The sequence below is a fragment of the Podarcis erhardii genome, assembly GCF_964252035.2.
Source record: "Podarcis erhardii genome assembly, chromosome: 2".
Classification (NCBI taxonomy): Eukaryota; Metazoa; Chordata; class Lepidosauria; order Squamata; family Lacertidae; genus Podarcis; species Podarcis erhardii.
In genome coordinates, this window is record NC_138498.1 from 122,862,575 (window position 1) to 122,890,556 (window position 27,982).

Below are 27,982 nucleotides of genomic sequence, written 5' to 3' on the forward strand. Positions count from 1 at the left end.
TGAGTCCAGTGTATATTAAAACACTCAGACACAACCCCGACTAAAGAGAAGCTGATGGACTACGCAGAATTGGCAAAATTGACACATAAAGTACGGGACAAGGACAACTGTGACTTTAAAGATGAATGGGAACCTTTTACAAAGTACTTAAAGAAACAACAAAGTGAATCGGACTCCTTGGCAGGTTTTGAATAAGCACTCACAAACTTTTTATTCACAATAACCAGTCAGATAAATTAAGGATTCATACAATTCTGTAACATGCATTTGTAGAGAAATCAGAGACAGGAGCTGAGGGAAGTTGGGGGGGAGGGGAGGGTGGGTCATTTTATGGGGGGGAGGGGGAAGTGGGGGGAAATCAAGGATGATATGTTTTAAGATAGTATGTTTTGTTTAAATTCTTAATAAAAATATTTTTTAAAACACACATTTAGACACATCAGAATTAAATAGTCATTGCAGAATCCACACAGGGGAGAAACCATATAAATGCACAGAGTGTGGAAGGAGCTTCAGTGTGAGTGAGGCAGGTTTTAATAGATTCACTGGAACATTGAGTTCTAGTGGACCTCCTTGCAGAAGATATTCCATAACACTGGAGCCACTGCAGAGGAGACCCTACACCAAAGCCTTGTTAATTTCACAAAAGGAAGAACGTCTTGGAACCATCCTAGATAAAGATTTGGCCTTATCAGAAGCTATGGTTCTAGTCTAGATATCAGTGGGGACAGAACTGGTCTCCATTTCTAGTTCCTATTGTCAGATGTTTGCATCATTAGATGTTCTTTTGTATTCAGTTCAGGTCTGAATACAATAATGTAGCATTTGGGCATGAAGATGCAGCCCAGGAGCCCGGCACTGGAAGCGAAGATAGAGAAGATCTGCACGGCCACCATGTATTTCCCCTTGGTGCTCAGGTAGGTGGGCACAAAGGACACCCAAACACTGCAGAAGACCAGCATGCTGAAGGTGATCAGCTTGGCTTCATTGAAGGCCCCAGGCAGATTCCTGGCAAAAAAAGCTACTGTGAAGCTGATGGCAGCCAGGAAGCCCATGTAGCCAAGGGCAATGTAAAACATGGCAACAGACCCTTCATTGCACTGCAGGGTGATCTCTCCAGGCTGGGAGTGCATGTCGGAATCTGGGAATGGTGGAAACATTCCAAGCCAGATGGTGCAGATGAGAACTTGGACAGTGGAACAGGAAATGACAATGGAGTTGGCCAAACTCTTCCCCAGCCATCTCCTCACCCTGTTCCCTGGCTTTGTGGCTAGGAAAGCCAAGACCACTGTGATGGTTTTGGCCAACACGGAAGAGACGGCAACTGAGAAGATGACACTGAAGGCAGATTGTCGGAGAAGGCAGGTCATCTTCCTTGGCCGCCCAATGAACAGGAAGGAGGACAAAAAGGAAAACAGGAGGGAGACAAGAAGGATATAGGTGAGGTCCTGGTTGTTTGCTTTGACTATGGGAGTGTCTAGGAATTTAATGAAGATTCCTAACACAATCCCTGTGGTTAAGGACAAGAATAGGGTGAAGGAGGTCAGGAGGGTCCCCAAAGACTCTTCATAGGACAGGAAGGTGATAATCTTAGGGACACATTGATCTTGATCTTTGTTTGGATGCTGATCTTCTGGACATTTGGTGCAGTGGTCTGCATCTGAAAAGAAAAGCAGTGAGTTTAGCATCATTCATATATCACTATTATCTCTGTTCTGTGTTACATTCTATTATATTCCGAAGTCCTACATGCAACAGGAGAAGGAGTGAGAAGATGTGATAAGCCATTTAGTGTCCAGTAGGAGTTAGAATAATAGATTCATATAACTGTAGAGTTGGAAGGGACCCAGGTATCAATTGAGTCACATCCTGGCAATGCAGGAACCACAGCTAAAGAACCTCTGGCAGATAGCCGTCCTACCTCACTTCAACAGGCAGAAGGAGGCATCCCGACCCCATCAGTTTGTACATACGATACGATACAATAATCTTTAGAGTCATTGTCCCATACAGAACAACGAAATTGAAAAATCTGCACAAGACATTCAAAAACCAACAAGCCAGCTATCCCAGCTATCCCAGCCTGGTTAGCCCCTAAAAACTCTGATACCCCATTATTAAATACAATATACTCCCGTACAGACTCCTTACAACATGTTTAAAACCAAAATCACATTGGGGTAGAAACTGTTTCTAAGGAACACTGGCACCGACATATAAATTCCTTTTCTTTGCCTGCTCCAAGGTCTGCCCTCTTACCTTCCAGAGCAGAGATTGTCCCTTTCATGCACCGTGAGCAACTGTAGCAGCAAAAGGGTTGGCCTTCATGAATTACCTTGGTGTATCCCTGGCGACAGCTTTCGCTGCACCTTGAATGAGGCGGGGTCTGTTCATAAAAGGAAGGAAGTGGGTGGAGAAAGTGAACAGAGAAAAGTTTTTATCTTATAACAATAGAACTTGGGCAATTTAAAATTTAAAATTTAAAATATTTAAAATATTTAAAATATTTAAAATTTTAAATTTTAAAATTTTAAAATTTAAAATTTAAAATTTAAAATTTAAAATTTAAAATTTAAAATAATTTAAAATTTAAAATTTAAAATTTAAAATTTAAAATTTAAAATTTAAAATTTAAAATTTAAAATTTAAAATTTAAAATTTAAAATTTAAAATTTAAAATTTAAAATTTAAAATTTAAAATTTAAAATTTAAAATTTAAAATTTAAAATTTAAAATTTAAAATTTAAAATTTAAAATTTAAAATTTAAAATTTAAAATTTAAAACAAATCAGAAAGCGGGATGGCTTCTGTAAATCCAGGACTGTCCCTGGGAAATAGGGACACTATTGTGTCTGTCATTGTCCCCTTCACTTGTTAGCTTTGAGTTTCTAGTAAAAAAGAAAGAAAAATAAGTAGGTCTCACCTGGTTACACCACCCAGGCCACACAATGGCATCTGGATCTATAGCAAACGTTATTGTTGAGGGGTTGTGCCTCTCTGCACTCCCAACCTTCACTTTCTCAATTGATTTATTGGGGAGCACTAACACGTTCACAACATCGAAGGCAGCTGCCAGGTGTCCGTTCTCGTCCAAGTGCAGCCCGTCTACGGAAGTATTGTCAAAGTGGAAGTTTCTCAGGAAAGGGTGAAGCTATTATGGCAAAGAAAACAGCAGCATTTAGAAATGGAAGTCGGATATTGCAAACCTGCCTTGTTGGACCTCCAAAATTTCTGAGCATAGATAAGCAAGCATGTTCTGGAACAGCGTTTCCCAAACTTGGGTCTCCAGCAGCTTTTGGACTACAATGCCCATCATCCATAACCACTGGTCCTGCTAGCTAGGGATGATGGGTGTTGTAGTCCAACAACAGCTGGAGACCCAAGTTTGGGAAACACTGTCCTAGAATATGAACAGCCCAGCATCCTGTTCTCCCATTGGCCAAACCAAGCCTGTCGGAAACCCACAAACAGTGTGAAGTAATGAGGTCTGGTACACTTCCACTGCCACTGCTCAGCTTCTCTGGACCGTAGCAGAGTGTAGGCACACCATGTGCTTTGTGTTTGAGCATGCAGGAAAACAGAGTCTGTATGCAGCTTCTTCACTAATCTAAGAAGCTTTATTATGTACAGCAGCAATAAATCAGAAACTCCAGAGACGGCATCTTGTCTCCCATCTCAGTCAAAACCGAAAGGAGACTGAACACAAAGAACAGATTCCCAGATGAGGGAAACCATTCCCCATTGGGCAGGACGCTTACTCTGAGCTGTTTATGTTAAGTTGCGGCGAACATATCAGACAACACAGCGATTCTTCAAACAGCTCTTGTTTATTCACAAGCCAGGACAGAACTGAACTGAAGGGTTCAGTCAGCCTGCTTATATAGAGCTCCAGTACAACGTTACTGTAACAACTTTCTAAAACTATCCAATCACTGAACGTCACTTTCAATCCCTTATTTGCATAACTACCTACAGTATCCCCCTGCTGGCCCAGGGTGAGAACTTCAGTACATAACAGTTTAACCCAGGGAAGATTCTGGAGCAGATCATTAAGCAAACAGTCTGTGAGCACCTAGAAAGGAATACTGTGATCACCAATAGTCAGCATGGATTTCTGAAAAATAAGTCATGTCAGACTAACCTGATCTCGTTTTTTGACAGAATTACAAGCCTGGTAGATGAAGGGAACGCAGTGGATGTAGACTACCTTGATTTCAGCAAGGCATTCGACAAGGTGCCCCATGATATTCTTGTAAAGGAGCTAGTAAAATGCAGACTTGACTATGCTACCACTCAGTGGATTTGTAACTGGCTGACTGACTGAACCCAAAGGGTGCTCATCAATGGTTCCTCTTCATCCTGGAGAAGAGTGACTAGTGGGGTGCCACAGGGTTCTGTCTTGGGCCCGGTCTTATTCAACATCTTTATCAACGACTTGGATGATGGACTCAAGGGCATCCTGATCAAATTTGCAGATGACACCAAACTGGGAGGGGTGGCTAACACCCCAGAGGACAGAATCACACTTCAAAATGACCTTGACAGATTAGAGAACTGGGCCAAAACAAACAAGATGAATTTTAACAGGGAGAAATGTAAAGTATTGCACTTGGGCAATACTTGAGATCTAGGAGTCTTGGTTGACCACAAACTTGACATGAGCCAACAGTGTGACGCTGCAGCTAAAAAAGCCAATGCAATTCTGGGCTGCATCAATAGGAGTATAGCATCTAGATCAAGGGAAGTAATAGTGCCACTGTATTCTGCTCTGGTCAGACCTCACCTGGAGTACTGTGTCCATTTCTGGGCACCACAGTTCAAGAAGTACACTGACAAACTGGAACGTGTCCAGAGGAGGGCAACCCAAATGGTCAAAGGCCTGGAAACGATGCCTTATGAGGAACGGCTAAGGGAGCTGGGCATGTTTAGCCTGGAGAAGAGGAGGTTAAGGGGTGATATGATAGCCATGTTCAAATATATAAAAGGATGTTACATAGAGGAGGGAGAAAGGTTGTTTTCTGCTGCTCCAGAGAAGCAGACACGGAGCCATGGATCCAAACTACAAGAAAGAAGATTCCACCTAAACATTAGGAAGAACTTCCTGACAGTAAGAGCTGTTCGACAGTGGAATTTGCTGCCAAGGAGTGTGGTGGAGTCTCCTTCTTTGGAGGTCTTTAAGCAGAGGCTTGACAACCATATGTCAGGAGTGCTCTGGTGGTGTTTCCTGCTTGGCAGGGGGTTGGACTCGATGGCCCTTGTGGTCTCTTCCAACTCTAGGATTCTATGATTCTATGATTCTAACCCTGTAAGCTCTGATTCTCCTCACAAGCAGGACCGGAGCGCACCTGCAATGCTCTCCGCAGCAGGTATTTAGGAGCAGAACAGGGTCATCGTGGCTTACTAGCCATTGATAGGCTTCCCTGTGGACTTGTCTGTTTTTCTTTTGAAGCCATTCCAATTGGTGGCCATCACTGCCTTCTGTGGGAGTGGGTTCCATAGATTAACTATTTGTTGCATGAAGGAGTGCTTTCTTTGGTCTGTCCTGACTCTCCCAGCGTGACCCGTGGCCCTTCCCATCATGCAGAGAAGGGCACAGTGAACTGGCGAGAACTCCTTGGTCCAGCCAAGCATCCAAGGGGCAGCCTTTGGAATGCAGTGCTGCAGACAGCAATGGAGGCTGGTAAGTTAGGGCAAATGGGCAAGCTTCGGCCAGGCTCCCTGCCCGCCTCCTTACTTTTAACCAATCCAATGGCTGGCATTGCCTGTCAGCTTCCTCCTCTTTGGGATGTTGCATTCGTAGAACTCATCAAGGAAGAGGATGGGGATGAAACATTCATTTGACTATGCCTGTCATTTACCCCCCTGCCTCCTGCCTTATGAGGGTCAATGACCACAGCTAAGGAGGAAATGATGCTCATTGGAAGAACTTTGGACCCTCACTAACTCTCAGCCTATTGGGGATGGAGGAGAAATTCAATTTCAGTTTGTGATCAAAGATGAATTTATCAAATTTGCACAATAAGAGAACTGGAGCAGAGCCAGCCTTCCAAATCTGCACTAAGCCCAATTTTGCAATGCGGTTCTTCCAACCAAACAACATTCACGAACATTTGTATATTAGGGGAAAATGTGTCATATCCATGAAAATAGCATGCAGCATGTTGTTTTAGGAGCACTTGCTTCCAAATATGTGTACATTAATCAAAACCGCATACAAAAAATATGTGTTGATTAGAAGAAATTGACACTAAATTGCTGAAGAATTTTCATGAGGTTTTCATGAGCAACAACAACAACTGTTGCCCTTCCTCTTCTGGGAAAGAAAAAAACTTAAACACATAGCAGAACTCCCCAAAAAATAGACCAGAGGCAATTGTACTTCATTCAGCAGAGCTTTTACTTGCTACTGAAGGCAAATGAGCATAATGGTCACAAATCCAGTACATTCAGGACTGGCACAGTCCATAGAAATCCGGTTGCAGCACTTACAAAAACTTATAAACTTATAAGAAGACTAAACCTTAACACAAAGGGTACAATGTACAGAACATCACACCAGGAGGAAGAGAGACAGAAAAGGAAAGCTTTCTGTTTAGGGAAGCTTTTAATGTTTAATAGGTTATTGTATTTTAATATTCTGTTGAAAGCCACCCAGAGTAGCTGGGGAGGCCCAGCCAGATGGGTGGGGTATGTATGTATGTATGTATGTTATTATTATTATTTAATACCCAGGCTCCTTCTGGCCCATATTTATAGTTAACATGACCTTAATTGGAAGAGATAAGAAAACCAATTCAAGCCAGCTATACTCAGATTCTCTGAAGGTAGAACCCAAACAATCACGAAGCTTCTTTCGTACAGAGAAGCTTCCAGAAACTTCCAGAAACCTCTTGAATGAATTAGAATAGGAAAGATCACTGCACATCAGATCAATACTTTCTGCACTAAGAAATGCAAACTGACAATAACAACAACATTTTTCTTATTTACACCCTGCTCATCTGTCTGAGTTGTCCCAGCCACTCTGCGCAGTTTCCAGCATATACAAAAACATAAAACATTAAACATTGAAAACCCTATCGAAAACCCTATATAGCTGCTAAATGTTGCTAAAGAAAGGTAGTCAACCTAACTTGTGAGAAACACAAATGGAAGAAGAAGAAGAAGAAGAAGAAGAAGAAGAAGAAGAAGAGGAGGAGGAGGAGGAGGAGGAGGAGGAGGAGGAAGAAGAGGAGGAGGAGGAGGAGGAGGAGGAGGAGGAGGAAGAGGAGGAGGAGGAGGAGGAGGAGTAGGAGTAGTAGTAGTAGTAGTTTGGATTTGACATCCCGCTTTATCACTTCCCTCAGGATGTCTCAAAGCAGCTAACCATCTCCTTTCCCTTCAAACAAACACTCTGTTGGGTGAGTGGGGCTGAGAGACTTCAGAGAAGTGTGACTAGCCCAAAGTCACCCAGCAGCTGCATGTGGAGGAGCGGAGACGCGAACCCGGTTCCCCAGATTACGAGACTACCGCTATTAACCACTGCACCACACTGGCTCCCATAAACTCAAGGTATTAAATGAACTGGCAATAATATTAGCAGTGAAGGAGAAAAGAATACCTGCCATGGCTGTACCCTTTGGAAGACCAAGTCGCTTCCACCTCCCCTCACCATCCACCGGGATCTGGATGCAAATGTAGCCCTTAAGGCAAGCACCAGAGCCCGGACCAAACTGTAAATCATGTAGCTGTCCAGGGTCAAGCTGTCTCCATCAACCTCCTGATAAATGCTCTCCTTCTTCTCGGCGCATCTCATTTGACCTCTCGCCGTCAACGCATGCTTCAAATGAAAGCAACGAAATCCTTTCTTATCAAACCGCGGTTTGACATTTTCATACCTCGTCCCCTTTTTGAACTGCATTAGGAAGGCCAATGAAGTGTGGATGTTTTGCATATCAAACATGCGGTAAAGAGCACTCAGGTTGATGTCCTGCAAAGCCGTCATGATCCAAACTTTACCTGCTGTGGGCTGCTTGCTCCTCACAGCCCGGAATATGACGTAAGCTAAACCGAAAACAGATTGAGAGTCCCCAGAGAAAATGACAACGTTGACTTTCCTCTGCACGAGGAAAGCAATCATGGGGGAAATATTTCTGTACAAAACGAGTGCTGGGATTTTTTCTGAGAAGGCCACGCAGATCCCCTCCCTCGCCAGCACTTCTGTCAAACTCCTCATGAGTCGCTCTCCGTTGTCATTTTCTGGAACGACGAGGCCAACCCACCTCCACCCAAAATGCTGCAGAAGTTTGGCAATGCCCAAGTATTTGGTCTCAGCGCTTGGGACCATCCTGTAGACAAAAGGGAGCTCAGATTTGTCTTTCGGAGCAGGAGAAACAAAATCGTAACTGACCTGTGGAGAAAAGGAAGGTTTTGAATCTCAGGATAAAGCCGAGGTGTTTGCAAACCTAAAATATCTCAACTAGCTATTGAAATGGCTGTTGTCATTTATTGTGTGTGTGTGATTTTGCAATCAAAATCCTAGACTATGTCAGTACATAATCTGCTCAATCCGTTCTGGAAGTCCATTCGACTTCCAAAACGTTTGCAAACCAAGGTGTGGCTTCTGATTGGATGATTGGCCCCAGAAACAATGGCAGCAGCCAAAATGGAAGTACGGCTTCCGAAAAACGTTCTCAAACCGGAACACTTACTTCCGGTTTTGCTGTGTTTGGGAGCTGATTTGTTTGTCAACTAAGCCGTTCAGGAACCAAGGTATCAGTGTACCAGCCACACTTCCCATTTCCTACCTGTGGGGTTTTGTAGATGCTCAACATATTTGAAATCTGGCCAGAGATTTCAGAGTCAGCCCCTTCGAGGACAGCCAAGAGGTTATTCCGCCTTCCGCAGCAGTAGTTTGGGATGTTTGCTTGCCCAGTAGAGAGAAGGTCTATTGTAGCATCATAAGTCGTCCTTGCATCAAAGTAGTTTTCGTAGATGTTGTAGCCCAGAGTGACGTTGAGCAGGAGCCCAGGATCTCTGCTGACTCTCTGAGTGGCAAATATGAAGGGGAGGAGCTGCCTGAACTGCACGTTTGATAACCTGCAACAAAATTTGTGTCCCACATTTAACGACCATCCAGCTAGATGAATGCCCACAGCATTCAGCCTGGCTCTGACTGTTAACTGTCTCTCACTTTGCTGGGGCTTGAAGCTCATTCTGTCTGTGACATCATACACTGATGTCACAATGATACATCTGCATTCATCCGTGGTAACGTCACTGGCCAATAAACTCCAGCAACTAGGTCACCAGCAGCCTGGCTCTCCAGCAAGCTTAATGTTTTAGTTCATAGCCTGAGCATGAAGAAGAATATGGAGATCATCAGAGGGGTTAGGCTGAGTGTGCGGATATCCAGCTCTACCTCTCTTTTAAATCGGAACCAGTGAAGGGGGTAAATTTCCTGTGTGAGTATCTGGAGGCGGCTGGAGGATGAATGGTGGCTAATGGGTTGAGGTTGAATCCTGACAATCCTGTTTTGGAGGGACAGGAGGTGGGCTGGTATGGAGGACTCCCTGGTCCTGAACAGGGTAACGGTGCCCCTGAAGGACCAGGTGTGCAGCCTGGGAGTCATTCTGGACTCACAGTTACCCATGGAGGCGCAGGTCGACTGTCTCGCCAGAGTAGTGCATGCTCTGGTTATCTCCCACTTGGACTACTGCAATGCACTCTACATGGAGCTACCTTTGAAGGTGACCTGGCAACTACAACTAATCCAGAATGTGGCAGCTAGACTGGTGACTGGGAGCGGCCACCGAGACCACATAACACATAAGACCTACATTGGCTCCCAGTACGTTTCTGGGCAAAATTCAAAGTGTTGGTGCTGACCTTTAAAGCCCTAAATGGCCTTGGCCCAGTATACCTGAAGGAGTGTCTCCACCCCCATCGTTCAGCCCGGACACTGAGGTCCAGCTCCGAGGGCCTTCTGGCGGTTCCCTCACTGCGAGAAGTGAAGTTACAGGGAACCAGGCAGAGGGCCTTCTCGGTGGTGGCGCCCACCCTGTGGAATACCCTCCCATCAGACGTCAAGGAAATAAACAACTACCTAAATTTTAGAAGACATCTGAAGGAAAGGAAGCTTTTAATATTTGATGAATTATTGCATTTTAATATTTTGCTAGAAGCCGCCTAGAGTGGCTGGGGATGTTGGAATCTATTGTTTACAAGCAGCTTTGCAAGTTAGCAATTAGTGTCTTCACAGCCTGGGAAGACAGAGCATGAAAGGAATCTGCCTAGAGATAAGGAGACCCAGCAACAGCTCTGTGATTGGCTGAGGTCCCTCAGATAGGCAGCATGACTTATGACACTGCTTGTTAGAATGGTTAGTGTCGGTGAGTATTGAGTTGGTTAGTGTTGAGGAGTTGCTGAGAGTGAAGAAGTCGTGTTGTAAGTAGTAACTTGTAGATAGACTTGTATGTTTACTGCTGTATATAATAAACTACAAGAATCAAGTTGCTAGTCGTCAGCTTTGTTCCTGATCGTCGTCCTGCCTGGGAAATCTCAAGAGTTGCCTAAGAAACACTGCAGTGCTCTGCTATACTCTGCTAAGCTGTGCAACAGGCAAAAGCACTTCAAAAGTTCACCAGGGGAAACCCAGCCAGCTGGGAGGGGTATAAATCATATCATCATCATCATCATCATCATCATCATCATTATTCAATGACAACACCAGTCAGTGAAGCGACATATATTGTATGCCACATGAGATTGATTGATTGAGTTTACTTCTGCACTGCTATTTTTCTAGAAAAAGAGGTGTCATTAGTCACCATGAAAGCCTCCCCCATTATCTTATAATGGCAATGGCACCCACCTGAGAGGAGCCGTGACTGAGTTCCGGCAAGTTCCGGCTGATAAAAATGCCATGTTTATATGTCATTTTCCCACAATGAGCTGTGCCCAAAGCTGCTTACAGCCAACATTCAAAACATCAAAATACAAATATATACAAAATACAGAGAATGCCAGCAAATTCAAAAACTGCCAAAAAATTTGAAGGATTTTGAAGAGATAAGAGATTTATTAACTGATTGGCGACAATTTCATAAATTAAATGATATTTTCAAGACAGATAAAAAGAGGGGTTTCAGTCATGAGACCTCAGGATTTGAAAAAGATTTGTTAGAAAATAATAATAAAAAATACTGTTGAAAATGTATGAATTGCTTTTGGAATGACATACAAAGGATGAACAAGTTAAATCTGTAATGATACACTGAGTAAGGGATTTGGGACACAATATCCAACTTTCAGATTCAGAAAGGTTATGGAAAACTGATTTGAAATTCTCGGCGTGTTGTACACTGAAAGAAAACTATATGAAAATGATGTACAGATGGTATTTGACTCCCAGGAAGTTAGGAAAATTGCATAAGGCAGGTACAAATATCTGCTGGAAATGTAAAGAGAAAGAAGGCACCTTTTATCCTATGTGGTGGTCTTGTGAGGTAATAAAGGCATTCTGGGAAATGAAAAATTCCAACCCCTTGCTGTGCAATTTTTACAATTTATACATTTTTAAATTTTTTTTGTGGTGTTTTTTAAAGCTGTGAACCACCCTGAGATCTTCAGGCGAAGGCTGGGCATAGAAATTTAAGTAAAAGTAACGATGATGATGATGATGATGATGATGATGATGATATTTTGATTTAGGCATTTTGTGGTTTTAGTATATTCTGATTTTAACCTGTTAACTGCCCTGAGACCTGCGGGCATAGGGTGATATATAAATCCTAATAATAATAATACTAATAATAATAGTAATAATAATCATAATAAACTTTCTGTCAAAAGAGGGGATATTGTTCAGTTTTAGGACCAGAGAAAGAGAGAGACTGGGGCACAACTGGGACATACGAAATCAGAATCAGCAGGAATTGCAAGAAATCCACCACTGCCCCTTAATTAAAGGTAAAGGAACCCCTGACCGTTAGGTCCAGTCGTGGATGACTCTGGGGTTGTGGCGCTCATCTCGCTTTATTGGCCAAGGGAGCCGGCGTACAGCTTCCAGGTCATGTGGCCAGCATGACTAAGCCACTTCTGGCGAACCAGAGCAGTGCACGGAAATGCCATTTACCTTCCTGCCGGAGCGGTACCTATTTATCTACTTGCACTTGACATGCTTTCGAACTGCTAGGTTGGCAGGAGCAGGGACCGAACAACGGGAGCTCACCCCGTCGCAGGGATTCGAACCGCAGACCTTCTCATCAGCAAGCCTAAGAGGCTCAGTGGTTTAGACCGCAGCACCACCCGCATCCCTGCAATTACCTGCGCCCCTTAATTACTTACGGGTAATATCTCGTAGAGGGAGTCTTGGAGAACTTGATTGGGAGTAGAATGACATTGGTGGCAGATACAACCCCACTAATGATGTAGTCTGCTGTTCTGTAATAATTCAAAGGGTCTGTCTGGTTGTTTATGAAATTCAAGGGGCATTTTGCCACAGGCATCTCACAGGTTGTCCGGGAAAAGAGTATCACCATCAGCACAATCTGGATAGACCTGCCACAGCTGCTGCCTCTGGGGCTGCCCTCCATGCTCATGAAAAGCAGCCAAGACCCTCGGGCAAGGCTGAGACTGCAATGAATCACAGAGGGAATCTAGTCATGGCTACAGCGCCACATAGGACGTCTCCACCTGACTCAGCCCCCTGCTCCCCACCCCTTCCTAATTGTCACCCAAGGCTCTCAGTGGTGCAGGAGGTATTTATGCCGCAGGGTTGCTGCTGCAAGAAGTTTCACCTCCTTGCTGTCGATTCCGATGTTTCTGTTATTGCTCTAAATTGTGATCTTTGGGAATGCCCTTGAGCATTGGCAAGGCGATGGAAAATAAATTACTACAATTTTGATAAGTAGCATGGGATGTATTACCTCTGCAGCCTCCTGGACTGAACCTGGGCGGGTTCAGTTGTGGAACTGGTTGGGGGGGGAGGAATCCCGCCTCCCTTCTTCCCCCATATAATATTGCAATAGGTCAGAGGGGGGCAGGCTGGACCTTTAACCGAGAAATCTTCCAAAATCATCCATCTTCCATCATTATTTCTATGAATTATTATCCATGCCCCAGTGAAATTACAAGAGAGGAATGGAATGAAACCTTCCCACTGGCAGAGTCCCTGCCTGCCCCCAAATCACAGCCAAAGGTCTCAATGTGCAGTAGGCATTTCAGGCATGTGAAATGGAGTTGCGTCACGCTGCCTCATTTCTGATATTACTGTTATTTGTATCCAAGTGAAGTTTTGACCAGAAGAAGAGTAGCAAATAACTGTGATTTATTTACTTTTAATTATAATTAACAGCTCTGTACTTTCATGGATTCTCCGTGTGGCTCTAGGAGCAGCTGCAAAGTTGGAGGAAAACATGTTGGTGGAAACACAGATTCTGAGAAGGGTCAGGGAGGGGAAAGGTGAGATTGGTCTGACCTTTAGTGGAGAACCACCATAAGATGATGGCGGTTGTGGTGGTGATTTTATTATTTGTCCCTACTCATCTGACTGGGTTGCCCCGGCCACTCTGGGCGGCTTCCAGAACACAGTTGTACCTCGGAAGTCAATCGGAATCTGTTCCGGAAGTCCATTCAACTTCCAAAACATTCATAAACTAAAGCACGGCTTCTGATTGGCTGCAGGAAACTCCTACAGCCAACCAGAAGCTGCGGAAGCCCCATCGGATTTTGTAGAAATAACGGAGGACGACACAGGAGTTGGATGCATGTGAGTTGTGCAGGAGCAAGCAAGCTAGCAAGCTCCAAGCAAGCTGCCGGCTAGCTCTGCCTTGGCTCCTTTTATTAGCAGAAGTCAACAATTGGAAACTGTAGTGAAACCATCCTGAACTTAATGTATTTCCAGCAAGGCACATTTCTAGTGTCAGCAATTCACGTGTCAGACAGGTGCTTCCCCCCAAATGTTCCCCTGATACTCGAAAGTCTGCTTCATTCGTCATGCTCCAGCCAAGTGGAACTTAAGCAAAGCTTTCTGCGAGGGAGACAAAGGTCAGAGTGTGGGCATGGCAGCTAGACATGCTGTGGCGTGTCTTATGCTGAGGTGGGGGTGTGCCCCCACACTTCATCCGCAACCTCACAGTATGTTCGGCTTCCAAAAATTGTTCGAAAACCGGGACACTCACTTCCAGGTTTTGCTCATTCAGGAGCTGATTTGTTTGGGAGCCAAGGCATTTGAGATCCAAGGTACGGCTGTATTCAAAAACCTGATAAAAAATTAAACATTAGAAAGCTTCATCGTATGATATGCCAGCATCAATCTATTCATTCAGGGTGTATATGTGACCTACCACACAACAGGGCTGATTTACTGCTGAGCATCATTAAAATGCGAAACTGAGTCACCAAGAACAATATCGGTTTCCTCAGGAAAGCAGTGGTGGCTCAAGATCTGCAGCTGAGATTGCAAGATAGGGTAGTGCAGGGGTGAGACGGCTTCGTCTGTGACCTGAGATGTGAGATGTTATTCGATGGGGATGGGAATACGGGCTGATGTAAGAACATAAGAAGAGCCCGCTGGATTTGGCCAGCAGCTTAAGGTTTAAGGTGCTGGTTTTGACCTAGTACCCATGGGACCGCCTCTCCTGGTATGCCCCATGGAGGACCTTAAGGTCCACAAATGACAACATTTTGGAGGTCCCAAGTCGCAAGGTGGTTAGATTGGTCTCAACTAGGGCCAGGGCCTTTTCATTACTGGCCCCGACTTGGTGGAACGCTCTGACACAAGAGACTAGGGCCCTGTGGGAATTGACATCTTTCCACAGGTCCTGCCTGGCCTTTGGTTTGGACTCAGTCTGACCCTTATGTCTCCCCCCCTTTATGGTTTTGCTCTATGGGCTACTTTTAAAACGAGGCTGCATTTTAAATAGGATTTTAACCTGTATTTTAAATTGCCTCCCCCCCCATTATGTTTTTATTGTAATTTTACCAGTGTTAGCTGCCCTGAGCCCAGCTCTGGCCGGGGAGGACGGGGTATAAATAAATAAAATTTATCATCATCAACATCATCATTGTTGAGTATTCTGTTCCCACACCTGTGGGAAGCAGGAACTGAGCCCAAGACCACCCTTGCCTTCTGCTGTCTGCCTTTGACCATGTAGGCAGAGCAGATGAACTTAGCATAGGTGCCAACTGTAGGGGGGCCATGGTCCCTTGCCCCTAATAAGTTTCTTCTGGGGGGTCAGTCCCCTCAATATTTTCTCCCCCATCACCACCCGCCCGCCTGCCTCCCTTGGTCTCAAGAGCACTACCTTGCCGCCACAATTAAGGGGGGTGACGCCGCACAACATACACAAGGATCAAGCTTATGTTGCACAATCTGCTCTCGCTGTGAGCACATGTCGTCCAGCCTGCTGACGTGTCACCCGAATGCCACATGCGCTGCTCAATTAAGGTGAGCATGTCTCATGGCATGTGCACACATCCTCTGTGGGTTTTGGGGGTGTTCTGGTCCCCTCCTTGAATTTTTTGGGGGGGCCTCAGCAAACGCTTACACAAAACAATGACTTGGTACCTAAATACCAATAGACTGTGGTGGCGTTTTCCCGTTCTTTTGGAAATGTCTGTACAGGGGGAGAGACAGGGTTAATAGGTAGACCAATAGAAAAGCCAGAGGCAGAGCCTACGTGTTTATAAAAGGGCTTAGCCCAAGGTTGGTTGGTTGGTTGGTTAGTTGGTTGGTTGGTTGGTTGGGAAAGGCAGTTGGGAAAGCAGTTGGCAGACAGTTGGAAACAGAGAGACAGTTAGTGCAGTTGGTTCTTTTGTGAGGGGAGGTAGAAGAGTTATAGACAAGATAAAATAAGACTAAGAAGGTAAAGGGTAACAACATTTTGAATGCAGTTAAAGTGTATTTGTGTTTGCTTTAAAAGGTGAATCCTTTATTAGGCATAGCAAACCACACATCATCAAACAAACACCGTATACAAATTGTGCAAAATACGAGCTCAGCATAAGAAGGTTTGTCCCAGTCAGAGCTTTAACTCCAGAGAAAATCAATTTGCATAAATAATACAATATAGCACTACCACATCACCGATCAACTAAGAACCACTAAAGCTCTTTATAATGGCCCAATATTTGTGTTTGCAATAAACTACACTCTTCTTTGTTAACTTAAGAACCTGAATGAGACTAAGTGATTTACTGGGGAGGACCTTGTTGGTGGCAGCGGATTAGTGGTGTACAGGTCAATAGTCTGTGAGACAACCGGGGGCTCCGTACGAACGCCACAATTGTTGACATGCAAAGTCATAAAACATGTCTCTCACAGATACCATTGGTTTTCCAATAGGGGCCATGTAGCAGAGGTGTTTTTTCTCCTTTGTGATAAACCTGTATCACACAGTACACTGCTTTCCTTAACACCAGGGATGTCCAACAGGTCGATTGCGATCTACTGGTAGATCCCCAGGAGCTTTTGGTAGATTGCATTCGATCGCTGGGTCCCTTTCCTTAGCGTTGCTAAAATGGAATCCATCCCCGCCCCCTCGTCCCACCCTCTACGGATATGCAGTGAGGCTTTTAGTTTTGCCAGTGATTTGTTGGTGAGTGGCCGTTCCTCTTTCTCCCCCAAAACCCTTAAAAACGGTACTTTCCTCCTCCCTAAAAAAGGTCAACAACTTTGACCTGAAAACCCCCCAAAACAGGGGTAGATCACTGTCAGTTTTTAATTTTGTAAATAGATTGCAGTCTCTTGGGAGTTGGCCACCCCTTTTTACACCAATTTTACACCCTGATTTCTAGAAAGAATTGCATTTGTGCATTTTACTTCTTTATCAGAGGCCAACTATGAATGTCTGCTTAGGCAAGCGAGAGATCTGCAACATACCACACAGTTTTTTTGCATATTTGATACCTACAAAATATTAAATCAATAGAACCTGTGGGCTTTCCATGGTCACTATAGCCTCATCTTCATTGGCCATAACCTATAGCCTTTGGGACATTAGTAAAGGGAAGAGAAAATATTTAAAATAGCAGCTCATAATAATCACTCACAAGTGAAATAGCTTTTTTTATTACTTCTTTGCTGAACATTAGTAAAGGGAAGAGAAAATATTTAAAATAGCAGCTCATAATAATCACTCACAAGTGAAATAGCTTTTTTTATTACTTCTTTGCTGAACTGTGTAAGATGGGGAAAAAAATCTACTAAGAATCAGATGCCATCTTTAGTTTTGTTGTCAGATTATCTTTTCTATTCAAGTTAGGCCTGAGTATAATAATGTAGCACTTAGGAATGAAGATGCAGCCCAGCAGCCCAGCACTGGAGGCCAACATAGAGAAGACCTGAACAGCTACCATGTATTTCCCCTTAGTGCTCAGGTAGGCGGGCACAAAGGACACCCAAACATTGCAGAAGACCAACATGCTGAAGGTGATCAGCTTGGCTTCATTGAAGGCCCCAGGCAGCTTCCTGGCTAGGAAAGCCACAGTGAAGCAGATGGCAGCCAGGAAACCCATATAGCCAAGGGCTCCATAAAACATAGCAACAGACCCTTCATTGCATTGCAAGATGATCTCTCCAGGCTGAGAGTTCATGTCGGAATCTGGGAATGGGGGAAAGAATCCCAGCCAGATAGTGCTGATGAGAACTTGGACACTGGAACAGGAAATGACGATAGAGTTGGCCAAACTCTTCCCCAGCCATTTCCTCACCCTGTTCCCTGGCTTTGTGGCCAGGAAGGCCAGCACCACAGTGATGGTTTTTGCCAAGACTGAAGAGATGGCAACAGAGAAGATGATGCTGAAGGCTGTTTGTTGAAAGAGGCAGGTCTCTTTCCTTGGCCTGCCGATGAAGAGGAAGGAGGTTAAATAGGAGAGAAGGAGAGAGACAAGGAGGATGTAGGAGAGGTCCCGGTTGTTGGCTTTGACTATGGGAGTTTCCTTGTATTTAATGAAAACTCCTAACACAAAGATGGTGGTTAAGCACAAGAATAGGGCAGAAGAAGTCAGGATGATTCCCAAGGGTTTTTCATAGGCCAGGAAGTTGATAATTTTAGGAACACATTTATCTTGATTCTTGTTTGGATGCTGGTCTTCTGGACATTTGGTGCAATGTTTTGCATCTGAAAAGAAGAACAATGACTTCAGCATCATTCATATGTGCGCAATTACTCTGTTACGTTCCACAAAAGACCTGTTTCGTTGTGAAAATTTGAACTACCTTTGAAAAATAGACTAATAGCCTGTTCCAGTATTAAGGCAGATTAATGTGTTAATTGAATTGCAAAGGGTTAGTGGATACATCAAAATGGCAAGCAGTCACATGTAAAACACTTGGGGTAGTGGTAATGGAGATGATACAAAGAAATTACATTATGGGGGCTGGGATTTCTGGATCCTTAAACACCCACCAGTCCACCCATAAGGCCATTTCTTTGAACTCCAAAAAGGTTTAATTCATCCAAAAATATTTAAATATAATTTACCCATTCCTTAAAGGCTGCCCTTTCCACTGGAGAAACTTACCTTCTTGGGTAGAGATTGTCCCTTCCTTGCAGGGAGCGCAATCATAGCAGCAAAGCTGCTCTCCTTCCCGGATCACCTTGACATACCCAGGCTGACAGTTCTTGCTACATCTGGAATGAGGCACCATCTACTCACAGACAAAGGATCAATAGTGAGGGCTATTTCTATCTATGCAAAGTCACCGGAAGTCATAGGAAGGGAAAGTGAGGGGATTATGGGAGGTATTTTCATCAGGACTGTGGTATCATAAGCAGTTTAGACCTTGATTTTGGCTAATTATATGTATAAAAATGCAGTTTAATGACTTCTCTGCAAACTGGTTCATTCAGTTTGCTGTTCTTAACCTAACCTGCTCCATGGTATTCTGAATTTCCTGACCTCATGGATCCATTATGAGAGGAGATCTTACTTGATCCCAGCCTCATCTCTGTATTTGTTACTTCCTTCGAGTCTGTTAGGAACCTTAAGTAAAACTTAAGGTATTAGAAGATATCTGAAAAATCCATGTTGCTGATATGGAAACCACACTTTTGCAAAGCTCAAGGGTGACCTTCAAAGGGGTATCTGTAAGACGCTGTTTCTCTCCAGGAATGAAATTCAGCTTGTAATCAGGAAAGAAATCCAGCCTGTGTTCTAAACTGAAGCAGATTAGCTGTCAAATAATTTACGATCAGGTTCCTTCTTTAGCATTGCCTTTATAGGTCCATTGTATACTTATTTAATAATAAGAATAAATTTTTTATTTGTACCCTGCCCATCTGACTGGGTTGCCCCAGCCACTATAGGCAGCTTCCAGCATATGTAAAAACATAATAAAACACTAAACATTAAAAACTTCCCTGCACAGTAGAACCTCTACTTACAACAGCATCAGGTTACAAACCCTTCACGTTACAAACTCTGCCAACCTGGAAGAGTTACCTCGAGTTGGGAACTTTGCTCCAGGATGAGAACGGAAATCGTGTGCCGGCGGCGCAGCTGCAGCTAGAGGCCCCATTAGCGAAAGCACGCCTCTAGTTAAGAACAGTTTCAGGTTAAGAGCAGACCTCCGGAACGAATTAAGTTTGTAACCAGAGGTACCACTGTACAGGGCTGCCATCAAAACCAGTGGGCTTACTTCTGAACAGAGCTGCATAGGGAAATCTACTCTGATGTAACCATGGTAAAAAAATATGAAGTCAGGCAAATTTTATTCCAGATTTGTTGATCCAGAATTCTTTCGTGTTTTGCTCTGCCCACCTTCAATATTGATTCCACCCTCAGCCCTGCCTGCAGCCCCCTGAGAGATTGGCTCTTCATTTCCCTCTGAGGGAATGCGACCCTTCAGAGAAAAAATGGTTGCCTGCCCACGATTTAACATAATAAAAAAATTCCTTCCAGTAGCACCTTAAAGACCTGTGTATCTGAAGAAGTGTGCATGCACACGAAAGCTCATACCAAGAACTAACTTAGTTGGTCTTTAAGGTGCTACTGGAAGGAATTTTTTAATTTTGTTTTGACTATGGCAGACCAACACGGCTACCTATCTGTAACATGATTTAACATGTAGCTCAAAACAGAGGAACTCTGATGTGGAATTGCCATGCTTTTTAGAGAATGAGTGAATATGGAAGAACCTTTCCTGAGTATTTTCAAAGCAATGATAGCTCTCTCTTTTTGAGGTCTAATCAACAATACCAGAAGTATTGTTAGAACTTAACAGATGATCAAAAGAATAACATTAATTGAATGGCTCAACCCACCTTGTTAAACCAAGGAGGCCACACAATGGCATCCTGGTCGATGGTGACTTGCACGCCTTGGGATCCCCGTTTCTCCACACGCCCAACTTTCCCTTCATGAAGGGAGTTATCGGGAAGAATTACAAAGTTCACAATATCGAAGTCAGCTGCCAGTTGCCCATTCTCATCCAAATAAACTCCGTCCACAGAAGCATTATAAAATCTGACGTTTCTCAGGAAAGGGTGAAGCTAGAAGGACAGGGAAAAATCCTGGCATTTATCGAAGTTGGTTCTTTTCTTTCTTTTTTTGTTTGAATAAACTTTATTATAATTTTAAAGAGAGATACAAAGATTATTATCAAATATCACTTGATCCAAACTAAAATGTTAATGTAGCTAAAAACATAGATCCAGACAAAAAGGGGAGAGAGAGAGAGAGAGAGAGAGAGGGGGGGGGTAGGGTAATAATATTTATTTATTTATTTATTTATTTATTTATTTATTTATTTATACCCCGCCCATCTGGCTGGGTTTCCCCAGACACTCTGGGCGGCTTTGAACAAAACACTAAAATACAATAACCTATTAAACATTAAAAGCTTCCCTAAACGGGGCTGCCTTCAGATGTCTTCTAAATGTTTGGTAGTTATTTTTCTCTTTGACATCTGGTGGGAGGGCGTTCCACAGGGCAGGTGCCACTACCGAGAAGGCCCTCTGCCTGGTTCCCTGTTACTTGGCTTCTCGCAGCGAGGGAACCGCCAGAAGGCCCTCGGTGCTGGACCTGAACGATGGAGGTGGAGACTCTCCTTCAGAGGGTAGATAGAAAAAGGATTAAAATAGAGTCATGCTCCAAGATTCATGGCTGTTGGTGCTGACCTTTAAAACCCTAAATGGCCTCGGTCCAGTATATTATTATTATTATTGTTGTTGTTGTTATTATTATTATTATTATTATTACACATGGCTTAGGGTCATAGAATCATAGAGCTGGAAGAGACCCTGAAGATCATCTGGAACCGGCCCTCTGAATTACAGGTATATGCAGCTGTCCCTTATGGGGATTGAACCTGCAACCTTGATGTTATCAGCACCATAGTGGCCACACAAGTTTGTTTTTTTTTAAGTGGCCCCAATTTACTTGAAGTCGTGGGAAATGGGGCCCTCTTTCCAGCAGTGGAGCCTAGTGGAAAGGACTCCTTTGGAAGGTGGTGGACACTCCTTCCTTGGATGTTTTTAAACAGAGGTTCGATAGCCATCTGTCATAGATGCTTTAGTTGAGATCCCTGCATTACAGGGGAATGTAGGAAGATGACTCCCAGGGGTCCCTTCTAGCACTACAATTCTATGATGCTATGTTTCTCTGATAAATAGGGACCAGTAGAAGCTCACATGTTGCAGCCAAGGAGGAGTCGGAGGAGTCAATGTGACCTCAGAATAGGTAAAATCTTGCCTCAGTTCCCCTCTAATTCTGAAAGCACCTCAGAGACTGGCTCCAAGATAGTAAGCAGCCTTATACATAAGAAATCTCTTTTCTTAAAACTTGTAGACATTGGTGTGAGTCCTACCCTCCAGAACAGGAAAAAACGAGCTTGTTCCTTTTTCCATGTGACAGCCCTTAAGATATTTGAAGATGGCTCTCATATCTCCTCTCAGTCTCCTCTTTTCCAGGCTAAACATACCCAGTTTCTTCAAGCATTCCTCTATTGTTAGTAAGCCCGGTATCCCCAGTCTTATATTTGTTCATCTGGTTCTTCCTGCTAAGTGCAGAACCTTACATTTTGAGGAGATTTCACCCCTCCCATATCCAAGAATCTCCTGATGAGTCTGCTGATTCTACAGAGAGGAGGAGCAGTGTTCTGCTTTCTACTTATTCAGCTCCAGCACCACGTCACTCAGTGAGTCAGTCAGTCAGTGTCGGAGAGAGAGAGAGACTGAGTGTTAGAGATCGTGTGTAGAGATAAGGTTGCTGCTAAGAGCAGCTGCTGACACTCAGTACAGCATTCATTTATGCTTAGACCTATTTAGCTCTGTATATAGTTTTGTATTATAGTTGTAGTTATAGAATAAAGGAAGATATTCTACAGAGCTGCTCTCCGAGTGGTTTATACTCTGCAGGACTCTGCTATACTCTGCTGCGCAACGACTATCTTATTGTGGAAGTGAATCCGGTGCTCACAACTCTAAGCTGTGAGTCCACAGCACTTTGACCTGTTCCTGTGGGAAAGGTGGTCTCTGGAAGTGCTACCCAGCTCGCCTAGCCCAGTCGGGGCTGAAGTGGATGAGTCCAGTTGGTGACACTGGCTCAAGGGCGATGCTGACACATTTGTCCCTATAGAAATTCATTTTGTTAGCTTGGCCCCAGTTCCCCAATATGTTAAGGGCATTTTGAATTCTGATTCTGACTTCTGTGGCATTAGCTACCCCTCCAAGTTTGGTATCATCAGCAAATTTGATGAGCACCCCCTCAATTCCTTCATGCAAGTCGTTTCTAAAGTTCAATTTGAACTTAGCCTGATCTTTTATTCCCCTTCCTTCCCTCCCCCTCCCCTTTCTATGAAGATTACCCGCTCTGGGATCCCACAGCTAATTCTCCCCTGGTCTCTCTGCTGGCCCAAATAGGACTAATTTAGCCAGCTAGCCCTGATGATCATCTAATGATTATTGGATGGATTTCCCCCCTAAACTGATTTTTGAATTCAGAATTGATTGTTATTCATTTTTTATACTGTATTTTAAGCTGTTTTTCTTGCATCAATTGTGTTTTAAATCTGTTGTTAGCTGCCCTGAGCCCAGTTTTCTGAACTGGGAAGGGTGGGGTATAAATATTTTTTTTTTATTTATTATAAAGATGTTGAACAAAAACGTCGTTCTTGGAGACCCCAAGGATTGGACCTGTTATATAAGTAAAATAACAATTGCAGAGTGGAACTGATTGTCAGTTCAAGTGGAACCATATACCGCCATGTCACTAGAATAAAAAGGAATACCTGTGAGGACTGGATTCTTTCACCTTCCGATCTCTTTCTGCCCACCATCAACATCCACTTGGCTCTGGATGAGTCTGCAGCATTTAAGGCACGTGCCAGAGATCGAACAGTGTTGTAAATGCTGTAAGTGTCTTGAAAAAGGCTTCTTTCCAGGACATCTTGAGGGTAGCTCTTCAGGTTCTCCTTCGCAATGCATCGGTCCTGGCCTTTCACAGATAACACATGCTTTGAATATAAGCAATGATATCCATTTTCCCAGATTGTATTCATATCGAGATTACCATGATATATAACTGGCAGGTTATGCTTCGATTTTTTTTTGGTCTGGATAAATAATGATAAATAACCATAGATGTGCTTGTTCATAAGCATTGTGGGAGATAGGTTGGAGTTGAAGTACGACAAAGCTATTGTGATCCAAATTTTCCCTGTAATTGGAGTCAGGGTTGAACCCACCACGTGAATTGTGGTTAATACATCTACCAAAGACAGAGACTCCCCATAGTACAGAAATACATTGATTCTCCTGTCCATGGAAAACAAAATTTTGTGCAGGATCTTGTCAAGCAAATGGGGCACAATGAAATCCTCTCGTGACATTTTTTGTGAGAAGGCAACACAGACGCTGCTCCTAATGAGAACGGGGGTCAAGGTGCTCATAAACCTTTCTCCATTGTCCGTGTCAGGAGCAATGAGCCCGATCCACGTCCACCTGAAATGCAGAAGTAGACGAACAACCCCTTGGCTTGGGGGTTCTTCATTTGGGATCACCCGGTAGATGAAAGGGAACTGTGCTTTGCCAAGAGCATGATGAACGGAAATGTAACTTACCTAGTAAGGAAAGGAGAGATTGAAGAGTTTCTTTTGCTTTCAGGGCAAGCGCTGATATTATCAATTAACTGGGAATTCTGTTCAGAAATAGAGTCATGTCCTGCACATTTCTCTGTGTGCATAGGGTGCTCCTAAGCAGCTGTTTAATAGATATTTCACATCTTCCGTGCGAGGTCAGTTCTATAGATTTCTTTTCCTGCCCTATATTTATCAGCCTTCAGGATAAGGTCCTACCACGTGGACTCATTTCACTTTCTGCTTCTCACCTGAGCACTGCGGAGAAGCTACCTGGTGCATTACATTTATATATGCCATTTTGAACTGTGATGATATCTCATAAAGCGGTTGGCGATCACAATGGAAAAGGGCTCCATTGGCAATGTGAGAAAGCACCACACTTTTCTGGGTATTTGGAGCAGCTCTGAAGCAGGGATGGCAACACTGATAGGGGATTTTGCAAGGGGAAAGTGTAAATGTGTCATCCCTATACTTCTGCCAAATCAAAAAGGAAGGAAGGAGAAGAGGAGAGAAGAGAAGAGGAAAAAGGAAAGGAAAGGAAAAAGGAAAGGAACAGATGCAGCTGGAAGAAGGCAGTAAAGATATAACCTTAATGGATCTGAAGAACTCTTCTCAGAAGATCTACTCCAAAATTATTGGTGCCAGGCAGACCCCTAAAAGGTAGCATTTTTATCATGCCCCATATCGCCTTGTACTTCCCCACTAAGCTACTAAGCAGTGTAGTTCTCATGAGTGTTCTGTTTATAGAAACATAGAATTGTAAGGGACTCCGAGGGTCATCTAGTCCAACCCCCACGCAATGCAGAAATCTCAACGCACGGTCTCCCATCCAATTGGAAACCATACCGGGCCCTGCTTAGCTTTGCAAATGTGCTAGCAATGTTACTGCTGCACCGCTAGGATTGTTTCCCTTCTTAAAAGGGTGCTCTGGTGAACTCACTTTGTGGGACTTATCTTCTCACAGCTGGACAAACCCTTCACTAAGGGTGGGAGATCTTCCCTAACCACATGCCTACTATTAACTGGAACAAGGGGCTGTGTGATTCCTCTGGTGGAAAGGGCAGCCCTTACTACTCTGAACAATTCCTGGCATTTTCTCCAACAAAGCAGTGGTTTCCTGCAGGCTGCCTATGCTTTTGTTTTCATACCTGGGGGATTTTGTAAATTCCCAGTGAACTTGAAATTTGGGCAGAGGTGTCCGAATCAAGCCCTTCAATGAAAACCAGGGGCTTGCTCTGTCTTCCGCAATTGTAGTTTGGAACATTTGCCCTGCCAGGAGAGAGCAGATCTATCATCACGTCGTAAGTCATTCTTGAATTGAAATAGTTCTCATAGAGGTCATAGCCCAGGGTGACATTGGGCAAAATCCCAGGATCCTGATTTATCTCATGAACAGCAATCTGCAGGGACAGGAGATACCAGTAGGAGACATCAGTCCTACCATAAAACAATGTATTATTCTCATGTCCTTCTCCATTCGCTGAAATCATATCTTAATCTTCAGTCTCTGGATTTTACTCAAAGAATGACACCACAGCTTTCGCACAGATCTAAGCATGAAGCAAATCGCCATCACAGAATCTGCCATAAGTGTGTTTGATACAAGGCAAACAGCTGCTTGCCACCAAAGCAGAGACAGACAAAAATCATCAAACTGTAGAGATGGAAAGGACTCCATCCCCCTAAAGTGCAGAAATCAAAACTAAAGCATCCATGACAGATGGCCAATACATTTGGGCACTAGAGCCCTGTAAAGAGGGAGTACGCAATATTCAAACATGTTAAGGAAATGTTTCTGGAATGATGGGGCATTGGACAAAATCAACAGCCTTATTCTGATTGCTTTTCAAGTGCTTACCGTATAACCACATTTTGTGGGGGCATGCTAAAATTGTACGTTGACAGCATAGATTGCACTGTAGATATGAGCCCACTTATGATGTGATCTCCTGGCTTGTAATAGTTCAGCACATCTGGATAGTCCCTCCTCAGGTTCAACGGGCATCCTGCCTTCAGCACCCCAGAGGCAGCACTGGGTAGCAGCTGAAGGAACAGCAACAGCAGAAAGAGCATCACTCTGGGTCTGACGGCTGTCGTGGCCGCTATTGTCACTGCTCTTAACTTCATAAGGAGCTAATGAGAAGAAGCCCAAAGTCTCCAGCAAGACCCCAGTGACATTTCAAAACAGAGGGGCGATATGGGACCTCCACACTGGCAGAGTCCCTGCCTGCCACAAAAGCCCCCAGTGACACATGAGAGACTTAAATACAAACTTGTTGCTTGAAGTTGCCTCATGCTGCTCTCCACTCTGAGGTCTCTGTTATTGGTCTCAAAGGTGATGTTTGGCTGGTTGATCCTTTGGGTATTTGCAGGGAAAAGAGGAATAAATCACTGTGATTCTGATAATTGCGAAGGGAAGCATCAGCTCTGCCCTGTCAAGGACTATCTTGGTGGGGCTGGAGGAACAGGTCAGAAGGAAAACAGTGTTTGCAGGATCTCACTGATGCCACTGCATCTTCTGACAAAGTTCAGGGAGGGGGAAAGTGACCCTGCAAAGTGACCCTTTATTTGAGAACGGCCGTCTGATGAGCTGGGATCAAGCTATTCTTTTTGGATAGGTGTTACCACCACTTTTGAATCCATAGGCCTCTTTGCAAACCAAAGAAACTGTCCCGCCCCACAACTTGCTACCACATGATGCTTATTTCATGTGAACATTAGAGTTTGTCCCTTATATTCCCAGAAAAACATCTTTAAACGAACCATAAGGGCAGTGGCAACTAAAAACGACCTATTCTCTATGTACACATCTACATGCGCCCCATTATATTTTAAACTTAGAGAGGCCCATGAACATACACCTTATTTTAATGAATTGACTTTTGCACAACTTTGGAAAGCTTTTACAGAGTTACGATTAATTACAATAAACTCTGCTTATAGAGATGGGAGACACAGAGGCATACCAATAAATGAACGTGTTTGTATTAGGGGATGTCCTGAAGTAGAGGACCTTATGCTTTATATCTTGCGCTGCCCCTTATATAATAAAGCGAGAACGATTACGAGGCACTTGTTTAGCGAATGGCTGTGGGGCAAGTCTTGCCAGGCCACCAGAAAAGTGTTCATGGTCCTAGGTGTTTTCTTAGCACCAAACTCTAATGGAAAAGCTGTTGATGCTTCAAATGCGAGAAGAAAAACCGCAAGCACCACATCCTGGCTCCCTCCAGTTTTGGACAAACTGTGACACCCCACCAATAGTCTTTAAATACAGTAGTTTCCAATGACAAGACAGGATCAGGCCCTATGTAATTTGAGCTGAGTACTTTGAGAACGTTTCCTTCCCCTCCTAATAAAAGCTGCATTCTGCATATCAGAACTGAAGACAGAGCCCCCACAAACCTCTGGTAGTCTTTGTAGCTCTTTTCAGAAATGTAACGCTGTATTGTAGAATCCTCAGACTGATTTTATGATGATACTTTTCAAATGTGAGAGTATGGTAGGCCTTCAAGCTAGGAGACACCTTGATTTTGAGGGAAATAAAAAGACTTTGTTTTTCTCTCTTCTCCATACTGTTTGTCCTATTATGTCTTCTAACATCCCAGCAGTGACTGTGGTTTTCGAATAGAATTTGATATACTTTAATACTTAGTAAATGATAAAAAAAATCAACAATTCTGTGGGTAATTCCAACCGGTTAGGTTGATACTATTCTTTGAACCGCCCTGAAAGCCCTGGTATATAAGCTCAATTAATAATAATAATAGTAGTCAAAACAAAACAAATTCCTTCCAGTAGCACCTTAAAGACCAACTAAGTCAGTTCTTGGTATGAGCTTTCGTGTGCATGCACACTTCTTCAGATACACTGAATGCACACGAAAGCACACTGAATGCACACGAAAGCTCATACCAAGAA

The 27,982-nt window shown here is 43.7% G+C and overlaps 3 protein-coding genes across 6 annotated transcripts in view; all 3 read right to left on the reverse strand.

The window, feature by feature from the left end:
* LOC309336511 (uncharacterized protein) overlaps positions 1–27,982 on the reverse strand; it is a 218,366-nt gene that overhangs the window by 127,079 nt on the left and 63,305 nt on the right. The window lies entirely within an intron of this gene.
* On the reverse strand, positions 329–9,638 carry LOC309336572 (vomeronasal type-2 receptor 26-like). Its single transcript, XM_081852538.1, has 5 exons — positions 8,787–9,638; positions 7,601–8,389; positions 2,924–3,151; positions 2,260–2,386; positions 329–1,660 (listed from the first exon to the last, which is right to left on the reverse strand). The coding sequence occupies exons 1-5, from the start codon at positions 9,192–9,194 to the stop codon at positions 747–749; spliced, it is 2,466 nt and encodes an 821-aa protein (XP_081708664.1). The 5' UTR covers positions 9,195–9,638; the 3' UTR covers positions 329–746.
* On the reverse strand, positions 17,129–26,635 carry LOC309336655 (vomeronasal type-2 receptor 26-like). 3 transcript variants are annotated; one of them, XM_081852759.1, is made up of 6 exons: positions 25,923–26,635; positions 25,213–25,464; positions 23,216–23,421; positions 20,250–20,477; positions 18,508–18,634; positions 17,129–18,104 (listed from the first exon to the last, which is right to left on the reverse strand). In XM_081852759.1, exons 3-6 carry the CDS (start codon positions 23,267–23,269, stop codon positions 17,188–17,190), a joined length of 1,326 nt encoding a protein of 441 aa, XP_081708885.1. In that variant the 5' UTR covers positions 23,270–23,421; positions 25,213–25,464; positions 25,923–26,635; the 3' UTR covers positions 17,129–17,187. The 3 variants fall into 3 exon arrangements, with proteins under 3 accessions (XP_081708885.1, XP_081708886.1, XP_081708884.1); XM_081852760.1 differs by lacking the exons at positions 25,213–25,464; positions 25,923–26,635 and adding an exon at positions 24,047–24,176; XM_081852758.1 differs by lacking the exons at positions 25,213–25,464; positions 25,923–26,635 and adding an exon at positions 24,047–24,176 and having other exon boundaries at positions 23,216–23,927.

Excerpts from the sequence above, each read along its gene's own strand:
- LOC309336572 (XM_081852538.1), bottom strand. The coding sequence starts at position 9,194 with ATGAGCTTCAAGCCCCAGCAAAGTGAGAGACAGTTAACAGTCAGAGCC. Across the intron at positions 8,390-8,786 it reads GCATCTACAAAACCCCACAG|GTCAGTTACGATTTTGTTTC; the intron begins GTAGGAAATGGG and ends TTTTCTCCACAG. Across the intron at positions 2,387-2,923 it reads GGCCTGGGTGGTGTAACCAG|ACCCCGCCTCATTCAAGGTG; the intron begins GTGAGACCTACT and ends TTTTATGAACAG.
- LOC309336655 (XM_081852758.1), bottom strand. The coding sequence starts at position 24,168 with ATGCACACAGAGAAATGTGCAGGACATGACTCTATTTCTGAACAGAAT. Across the intron at positions 23,928-24,046 it reads ATCTCTCCTTTCCTTACTAG|GTGGACGTGGATCGGGCTCA; the intron begins GTAAGTTACATT and ends TCTGCATTTCAG. Across the intron at positions 20,478-23,215 it reads AAAGAATCCAGTCCTCACAG|CTTCACCCTTTCCTGAGAAA; the intron begins GTATTCCTTTTT and ends CTGTCCTTCTAG.